This window comes from Nicotiana attenuata, chromosome 5 (genome assembly GCF_001879085.1).
Source record: "Nicotiana attenuata strain UT chromosome 5, NIATTr2, whole genome shotgun sequence".
Taxonomy (NCBI): Eukaryota; Viridiplantae; Streptophyta; class Magnoliopsida; order Solanales; family Solanaceae; genus Nicotiana; species Nicotiana attenuata.
In genome coordinates, this window is record NC_031993.1 from 22493664 (window position 1) to 22504018 (window position 10355).

A 10355-nucleotide genomic window follows, 5' to 3' on the forward strand; every position below is an offset into this window, starting at 1 on the left:
TGTACAATATCATCCATTATTAGATAATAGACAAGAGAATGTGCATTTGGTAACTCTACATTAGGTACATTTTTTTAAAATAAGTACCTCGAGGTCCAAAGGGAAACCAAAAAGATAACTCTGCCGAATTCAAATAATACTGAATTCCCCCAAATATAGCAGAATGCTCTTCCTGCATCACTTCAGAGTTGACAAGTTGCAGCCAGTCAATCTTATGTCAGTTTTCGCTTTCCTTTCCGGTCAGCAGCAGTTCCTTGGATATTGTCACTTTCTGGGGATTCTTCAACAACACTCTGCTCCTGAAAAACCAGACCCCGATTCCTAGTCAATTTCCTTATTGGTGTAGTTTGCACAGGTCGTTCAGTTACTTCAGAGGTTGATGCTGGTTGAAAATTGGTCGGTATCTCAGCTTCAGTTCTGTGTGGCATTAGTTCTTCTCCAGCATTAACTGTCCCCAACATAAGCTGCATATGACGTAACAAATTCAGAGTGGCAGATCAAATATCACGCGATTGAAAAGTTCAAGAATGAGTATCAAGACTGTACTATTCCGATCCTTATACACAAACAGCTGCTTCAGAAAACAGAAAAATTGTTATTCATTCCACATTGATATGACAGAAGAAAATTATATGACAATATTGATTATACTGAGCATTACTTTTTGACCCTATCACTCATGCACCTACTTTGTAATATTATGCAAATGCAACAATGTCATTAATAAACTTCTTGAAGACTACTTTTGCTAGATAACCAAACCGTTTTAATCTTTGGCAATAGACCATAAACATAAAGCCATTACAAATTTGGTCCTCAGTGAGTTGTGCAGGATACACATTTTTTAGTAGAAGATAGTGAACCACCTGAGTGGTAATAACAAGTCAATATCATTGAAAAGGCATTAGAAACCAATACTAAGTCATCCATATGGTCTTTAGGAATTGAGAGATTATGTAGATACCTTCCAATCCTGGAAGTCAAATCTAAAGACGAAGTGGCTGTAAGAAACCTCCCCAGAAAGGACTGCATTAGCAGCAGGACCATTCCTTGGTGCTGCAGTAAAACTTGGTACTCTAGTCAGAGGAAATAAGCAGAGGTAAAATGAATTTGAGAAATAAATGGACATGGTAAACTTACAAATTAGATGACAGCCTTTTTCATCAACGGTAATATCAGCTCGTCCATCTTTAATTAGAAACGATAGGGCAAATAAATTTTCAACTGTCTGTGCAAAGCACTTTCTGTTCAGTATTAAGTTTTCAAGCCTGACATTCTTGTGCTTCCTTAGAATTTGAAACATTGTAGCCATATTCTTGTCAGTGTCTGTCTTCTCCTCATCAACAGTATCTTCAAGCTGAAATATATCACAACAAATCAAAATGCAATTGACATCAAAATTAAAATTAGCAATAAAAGATTTTGGTTAGTTGTTAGTGGTTTAGAGAAGCTGGAAGAAAAATGACTAACTTGCATGGGAAAAAAGAGAGAGGAAACAAGACCGAAAATGCGGAAACAATCTAGCTACCACATGTACCGTTCTAGTAAAATGCTAAAAATATTTCGGGCATTCACCAATATCCATAGACTTAAAGGTTTCAAATATTCTAAAAGAAACTTGTTGGAGACAAAAATACGTTGTATGTTCTAGCTTGAAGTATATACCATCTTTTGATAAAGGCACCTAAGGTGAGTGCAATTTCCTGAAGCTACATCCACTCTATATGGAAGCGTGCAAAGGGGCATGTAAGTTATACCTCCTCAGGGTGTTCACTTTCTGTTGGCCTCACACGCTTTCTGTGAACGACAGGCTTGCGTTGCTTCACTTCAGTATTCATAGGCCCTATCCTGTAAAAAGTTCAATATTCACAACTGTTTTGTTACACAAATTGGTAGGAAACAAGGGAGAGGAGAGAGTATTCGGCACCTACATTGTACAGCAACCAGAAGCACTCCTGAAAACATGAGAGACTACACAGCCAATGTACTTCCAGCGGATAGAGTCCCTATCCTCTCCAGTTATACTGCTAGATCCACCTTCTTGACTAAAGTCCCTTAGTAGGCAACAAACAAAATCTGAAGGGGTCACTCCTTCATTACCGTGGGCCTTCACCGAAGTCACCAGCGTGTTTGTGATGTCCAACAGGGCTTCTGCATCCGCAACCTGTTCCCTAGGTTTTTGTACTGTATGTCAACCAGTTAAAATACAACCCATTAAGTGAAGCCAGAACATTCGATCATCAATATTCTAAATAAAGCATCTAAATATGCCCAAAAAAATAGCTTAATTGTTGTGATCCTCGGCAAACTAAATACATCCAAAATGTTTGACCGTAAACTATTATCAAGCTAGAACTGTTCAGACTCCGAGTTCGAAGCAAATAGTCAAAAGGTCCATCGGATCTGCTCGCCAAAAACAAGAACACATTTTGCAAACAGTCATTATTACCTCAGATATGTTGAGAAGCAGTGTAATTTTACTTGTTATAATACTCAGACAGGAAAAGATGCAAAATACATGAAACTGAAATTGGGGGATAGGGAAACAAAGTTGAGCTCTCTAACCACTTAGAATAAATTTTAATTGTTTTCACACAAATAATTAGATTTTTTTACGAGCTCAAAAATACCATGGATACAGTACAAGACTTTTATTTGATGAGACACCACCAGAGTTGAATCCCTAACATTTCAACACAAATAAGAATAAAAACTGAAATGAGGATTAAAGAATCGTAATATCAATCCCAGGAGGATGCAAGAAATTTCTCCGTAGATAATTCTTCATCCAAAATTCTAGGCACCTTGGTAGACATAACCAAAACATTTTGCTGAACTCTCCAAAAACAGAGTGGGCAATACGTTAGGGAGGAGGGCACCCAATTGACATATGACAATACGACATAAGCATGCATCTCTTCACAAGCAAAAAAATTAACTAGAGATAGTATCAGTACGCCAAAAAGTAAGACACGGAATCAGTACCACGCTGATGTAGTCTTTCGACTTCCTCAATTATTGACTTGAATTTATCTGAATCAACTTTTGATATATCATCTCTCTCATCTGCAAGCACGGCATTTGACCAATTACAATCCGTTATAGAAAATCTGTAACCACAATGTATAATAAAAAATACGGAGTACTTTTAGCACAGAGGAGAAATCAATCAGCAACAGTAGCCTCCAAAGAATATAAACATTAAGGTCCTTTCAAGGTAAAAATAGCTTTCAAAAACAGAGGGGAAACAAACCCTTTGCTAAGTACAGAACTTCAATGGAAAATAGGAACCATTAAACTGCACATATAAATTACTCTTTGTCCCAATTTTTCATGACAATAACTATTTGAACTTTTCTTTGACTATGATATTTTAATTTGTGTGAGTGTACATGTATAATATAAAAGTACTTCTTCCGGTACAATTTACATCACATATTCTTCACTTCTCAACATCTCAACATTCAACGTCTCAAAATGTTGAGACAATTTGATTTTTCCTACAAATAACATATCTTTCAATAATTTAAATTCATTAAATTATTCCAGTTCCAAATTGTGACATTCTCTACTGAACTAACTTTCCAGCTGTTACATTAATACTCCATTTGTTCCAATTTATGTGGCACACTTTTCTTTTCGGTCTATCCAAGAAAGCGCAGGATATTTATATATTTCGAGTCAATTTAAATCTAAACTCCCAATTTTACCTTAATGAGATGACTTACAACCACACAAATGTCAGTAACTTATTTTAGACGACATATTTCAAAATTCTCTCTTTATTTTTTGAACTGATTGCCGATTTATTTGATGGTTTATTCCACTATCACTAATAAAAAGTATGGGCTACAATAACATGCGTAGATCTTACATATTATATACACATTCAAATATTCACAAAATCAAGGAAAATAAGGTTACACTTTATAAACATAAAAAATAAAAATAAAAATTTGAGGGAAAGGAAGAGAAATTACCAGAAATACGAGACTTAACGGAGAGATAATGAGATCGAAGAACTCTGCGTAGTCCAACAGTGTCTTCTTCTGTTGATACTCCTCCATTACTCTCTGCTCTTCTATTTTGACGAATACGAGTACTAACTTTTTCGCCTTTTAGGATCGTAGTTTCTTCGGGAAGCTCTAAACGACGTCGTCCAGCAGCTTCTACCTCTACAGAACCGTCGTTATGGCCATTGCTAGTGCTCGCCGATACTCCGCCGCTACTTCGAGTATTCACAGGTTCACGTTTCACAATGCGAACCATAGCTTTTTCAATTAAGCATCCAAGAAGAGGAAAAGGTGATTTATCAAGCAGATATTCGGAAGAAATTGACAATATGAATTTATTTTGAATTTTTGAAGAATTAGAGATAAAATCGTTAAAAATTGAGCCCTAGAAATGAAACTTTCTGGAGCCAATGTAAGAACCCAGAAAATTTTCAAATTTTGAATGTAAGTGTTGAAATATTAGAAACGCGCGCTCCGAGTAAGAGATCTTTTTTTTTCTTTTCTAGTTTTTCTTTCTCAATGAATTTATGTTGGGAGATTTCTGTTTAGCCCCTTAACTTTCTGAGGTTTGAAACAGTACCCTTTTACTTAATAAATTATACAGAGAATCCTCTTTGACCTCAAATCAACCAGGAAAAAAGATTAGACTAATCGTGGTCGAAATTTTCGAAAAAATATAGTAATTTAATTACAGTATTTTAGATTACAACATGCTTTTTCTCAACAATGAAATAGTAAGAAACTAAATAGTAGTATTTTAAAAAGTTAGAATTTCATAATTTCAAAGTCGGAGGGTTGGGTACATCTGAAAATACTGAATTATACTATTTAATACTAACCCTGCAGCACAATAGGTCAAGCAACAAACAAGAGGATTGAACAGATCTCGGGAGTCACGCTCGCTGTCAAAGGATCGACATCAGCAAGTACTCTCAACAACCGTGAAACCAAGTGTAGCCCCACTGCCGACCCCTAAGAAGTTTAAAATGTCGAACATCCCAAAATACGATAGAACCTGGACCCACGTGATCATGCCATGGCTTGTATGACCGGGATCGAGGGGAATGACCTCATGAAGGACAAAGTCAGATTAATGCTCGTCAAGTAGTTCGAAAAAACCCTGACAAAGGGAGCTTTAACCTGGTATTTTCACTTACCTGAAAATTCCATTAGTTATTTTTTTGAACTTGAAGATACTTTCATCAAAGCAAACTCCAGAACCCAGAAGGTGGAGAAGCAAGTTGAGGACATCTTTAAAGTCATGCAAGGAAGAACGGGGTCACTTCGAAATTTTATCAATCGATTTTGGAGGGAACGTATGCTACTTCTTGAGGTTCCGAAAAATTGGGTCGTTGTGACTTTACAAGAATATTTAACCCGAATAGTTTCGAAGCTACAAAGAAATTGAAAGAAAGCCTAGGGGAGTTCCCGACAAAAATATGGAACGTTGTGTACCACAGATACCACACTAAACTTAGAATAAAAGATGATATCATACCACTCCCAGGATTCGAAGCGAGGAAATGATCGTGTATAACAGTTGTCCCGAAGCAGTTCACAAACAAGGCGAGCCCAGACATCGAGATTCCACAAACCGATATGAACCTTACTCCAGACTCATGCACCGGTAAAACAATCGGAAGCCAAGATCAAGGCGTGACAAAAGAAACTCCGGGCGAAGGAATGACACAGTAACCCATCGAGCAGGAAAAGAACCGAAAACATCAAAAATCAGCAACTACCACCTCCGACCAAAACTGGCCGACTATAACTTTAATGTTAGCACCATTGAACTGGTTGCGATACTCAAAGAGATGGGGACAAAGTGAGATGGCCGCAGGAGATGAGAACATACCTAAACAAGCAGAGCCAGGAGTATTGGTGCGAATTCCATAATGGTCATGACCACAAAACTACCAACTGTAGAGTCCTACAAAATAAAATGAATTGTCTCCTCAAATAGGGATATCTCACCAAACTTTTTAGTGAAAAAAAAAGTCGTCGTATATGAAGAACAGGAGAAAGAAGGAACCATCCTGGGCTCCATCTCCGAAGTGAATGCTTAGTGCATTTTTGGAGGCGAAGCAGTGCATGGTGTCACATACACAACCTTAAAGAAGCTTTCAAAGATATCCATCACCCGTGAGAAGCGTACCCGACAATCCCTGGCCAGAAAAGAAATCACTTTTAACGACGAAGATACGGATGGACTAATCATGTCATATAATGATGGACTGGTAATTACTTTATGAATTGATGACACTGACGTTAGACGTACTTTAGTTGGTCTAGGTAGCTCGACCAATATCATCCAAATGTTAGTGGTTTAGGAGATACAACTTGTGGATTGGATTATCCCGAAAGAATTATTACTCTCGGGATTCAATAAATCTAGTGAGATGAACAAAGGCGAGATCACCCTGAGGACCTTCGCAGGAAGGGTAACATGGGAATTCCCGTTCTAAGTCGTGGCCAGAGACATGGCCTATAATGCCATCCTGAGAGACCGTGGATACATGATATGGATGTAGTACCTTCAATCTTATATCATGTAATCAATTTTTTTTCACCATGGGAAAATAGAGAAATCTATGGTGAACAGAGAACTGTCCGAGATATTAATTCAATTGCAGCTGCTAATATCATTCCCAAGAGAGAAGCAGATAAATAATGACTACAACAACATGTTCGGGAACTAGGCGAGTTGGTCATGAAGATCGAATTCTCGAACCAAAAAAGATCAATTTGCTGACTCGACTACTAAAGAGTTCGATGAAGTGATCCTTTTTATCCATTGGCCGGAAAGGAAGATTTACATATGTTCGGGTCTGACCCCCAAACAGAAACATAAGTTAATTGAGTTCTTATGTGATAACTCCGATTGATTTGCTTGGTTTCATGCATACATGATGGAAATTCCACCTGAGGTAGTGACTCATAAGCTGAATTTTAGTCCTGATTGCCACCCGGTAAAGAAAAAAGAGAAATATTTGGTTCCTGAGGAATAAAATCATGGAGGAAGAAATAGCCAAATTGCTTAACAATGGATTCATCTAAGATATAAAATATCCATATTGGTTAGCCAATATCATGGTGATACCCAAAAATAACGATAAATGAAGGGTGTGCATCGACTACAAAGACCTCAATAAGGCCTATCCAAAGGATTCCTTCCCCATGCCAAATATTGACCAGCTTATAGATTCTACTGCTGAACATGAACTGTTGAGTTTTCTGGATGCGTACTCCAAAAATAAACAGATAAAAATTGACCCGGAGGATCAGAAGAAAATATTTTTCATAACAGGTCGGGAGAAATAATACTACAACGTCATGCAATTTGGGTTAAAAAATAAACCGGGGCAACATATTAAAGGCTCGTCACCAAAATATTCAAAGATAACATTAGAAAGTCCATAAAAGTCTAAATTGATGATATACTAGTGAAATCAATCTAAGCAGATGATCATTTGGACCACCTATGGGAAGCATTCGCCATTCTCCGAAAATATAACATGAAGCTAACCTCAGAGAAATGCTCCTTCAGACTGGGTTCAGGTAAGTTTCTTGGTTTCCTAGTTTTAAATAGAAAATAAAAGATAATCACGATTGACCAGATAACAACGTTCAGCCGTTTCATATTTCGTTCCTAGAAAAGATGCCACAAAATCTTTGTTGCACTAAAGAAGATTAAAGACTTTAAACGGAATCCCTGTCGCGCCCCCTTTTTCTCGCGAAATCGGGTTTCGACATTTTTGGTACAACTCCTTTTTGAGAGGGTAGGGAATTGGGATTGAAAGAGTCGTCACCTAACGGATTAAGGTGCGTTAGAGCACCTAGAGCGGATAACTCATGTTGTACTAGTTTACATCACCAGAGATCGGGTAAGGGCTTGAAATTACCTTGAGGGGAAGGTGTTAGGCACCCCTCGAGGTCCACAACGGTGGATCCCGGCCGAACTTAAATTATGAATTAGTCTAATAAAGAAGCGAGAGGAATATTTAATAGGGATGGGGGGTCCTAAATTTTTTAGCCTAAAGGATCACCCCGTGCAACATAAATAATACTTCATAACTCCCTCGAGTCGGGGTGTTACTCATATTATTCAGCGAGCACAGACTATCATCTCCTGCTACCTGATTACTATCTTTAAGTTGTTACCTAAAGCGTTCTTATTGATTCTAGTTCGATCCCTATGCGTGCACTACCCGTCCCTTACCTATGGCCCTGGAGGTATTAGGACCTCTATTTGGGATAGTTCTAGACCAAGCCTAGGTTGCTCAAAAATGTAAAAGACTAAGTGACAAACAAAACATGTTAGGACTTGCAAGTATGAAGCAAATAAGGGCTCACGTTAACCTCCGCACATAAACAGCAAATGCACGCAATTAATTAACAATCTTTACTGATCTAAAAAAATCCTATAGGCAAGATATCTATGCGAGAAGACAGATGTACAGAAACAATTTCATTAAGGCGAGTGTCTAAACCTGTTGTTTGCCTGCTGATTTTATTCCGCATGGTCTGGGCAGTTCAGGCAGTAATACATCACAATTATAAATCCAGAATTATTAAGTCCTACAAATATATTGCCTAGTGATTGCCAAGGGCGATTGTATTCAGAATTAATTAATAGAATCCTATAGGCATAATTTCTACGAGTTTGATGATTACAGACCTATAGGCATGATTTCTAGGTGTAGCACTGACTTTAACTTACAGAGATTAATTATATTCTCTTTTAATCCTATAGGCATGATCTCTAACTGCTGTACTTACTTAAGTCCTATAGGCATGATTTCTGGGTTTGAAACTGGTTTTAGTCCTATAGGCATGGTATCTATTACTGAATTGATTTAAATCCTATAGACATTATTTATAACTGATTTTTTTCATCCTATAGACATGATTTCTACGAGCTGTGTATGGGCAGAAATTATGCAGATTGCCAGAAAGTCGATCAAATCAAACATCGAGGTCCTATAGGCATGATTGCTAATGCACATTTGTTGGATTGATAGATCCTATGAGTAGGATTTCTAATATGTATTTTAATGTCAACCCTATAGGCAGGACTTCTAATATGCAAACACATAATTAACACCATCAATGAAAATCCTATAGGCAGGGTTTCTAAGCACAGTATAGAACTCAAATAGTTTTCACCAAATGAACAGAATTGACAGCATAATTAAATCCAATAGGCAGGATTTCTATCTAGTTTAGCAAAAGGAAATAAGAAAACCCCCAGCTTTACTAAATATCCCCAAATCTGTTATTACAAAGTTATTACAGACCAGAATAGAAAATTAACTACATAATAGTAATGAGACACTATAGGGAGCCTTCATTAGGCCCAAATAAACCTGGGAACCAGGCCTTCCAACCATAACAACTTTGAGGCACAACATAGTGATTCACCCATAGCACATTAGAACCAGGTTTCCAGTGTGTCAAAGTTCCCAAGGGCCTCAGGGACCCAGGGCAATGCTCACACCAGAATCATACATTCAGAAGATAGCTCATAAGAGATTGGAAAACCAGTCTCCAATGTGTCAAAGTTCACAGGAGTCTCATGTAGACCCTAAGCAGTGCTGACACTGGAGTGGTTGAGAACCTAAGGGACTAAGAGTGGGGTTTTTTAAAATCAGTACATAAAAAGAGGTAGGGGCAGGTTTTAAAATATTTTGATTTCAGAAGAAACAAAGTTTAGAACACAGAGTTGCAAGCAGAACTACACCAAACAAGGTTATGCTCAAACACATAGTTCAAGTAAGTTAAAAGTCTGGTTAAGCTAAACATTCATGCTAGTACCTAGGGCAATCATTGTTCAATCACAGAAGCAATTAGGCAAAACAGTTAAGTTGACCAGACACATACAAAAATCTGTAGAGTTAGGATTAATGAACCAATTCCATGCCAATAGTATTATAGGGATACTAAGTTCAGAACAAGTGTAAGATTAGCAAGTAGTGCATGACACAAATTTAGAAATTAAACTAACTTATAAGAGGATTCATATTATTCAAACTAGTTAATCTTAAACTAACAGTGTCACTCATAGGACTAGATGAGATCATAGAATCACATAAAACGACAGAATCATACTTGGAATTAAAACATGCTAGTCGAGCAAAGCATAGAGAATGAAATTACAAAGGATTAGGGCATACCAGTTAAGTAAGAAAGCAAGTAAATATGCCACAGCAGTTAAGTTCCAGAACAACTTGGCCTTGGCTTTCAGCCGGCCAAAACCAGAGACAATTAGCACAAAATCAGAATAAGAGAGAGAGCTTAAGTTTAAGTGAGAGTATAAGAGTTCGAGTCTTGTCCTAAAGGGAA

General features: G+C 37.4%; 1 protein-coding gene across 2 annotated transcripts; it reads right to left on the bottom strand.

Annotated features, from left to right (window-relative positions):
- LOC109225481 (non-structural maintenance of chromosomes element 4 homolog A-like) lies at positions 1–4534 on the bottom strand. 2 transcript variants are annotated; one of them, XM_019390152.1, is made up of 7 exons: positions 3981–4532; positions 2986–3066; positions 1932–2184; positions 1758–1848; positions 1141–1357; positions 965–1056; positions 1–464 (listed from the first exon to the last, which is right to left on the bottom strand). In XM_019390152.1, exons 1-7 carry the CDS (start codon positions 4267–4269, stop codon positions 213–215), a joined length of 1275 nt encoding a protein of 424 aa, XP_019245697.1. In that variant the 5' UTR covers positions 4270–4532; the 3' UTR covers positions 1–212. The 2 variants fall into 2 exon arrangements, with proteins under 2 accessions (XP_019245697.1, XP_019245698.1); XM_019390153.1 differs by having other exon boundaries at positions 331–464; positions 965–1067; positions 3981–4534.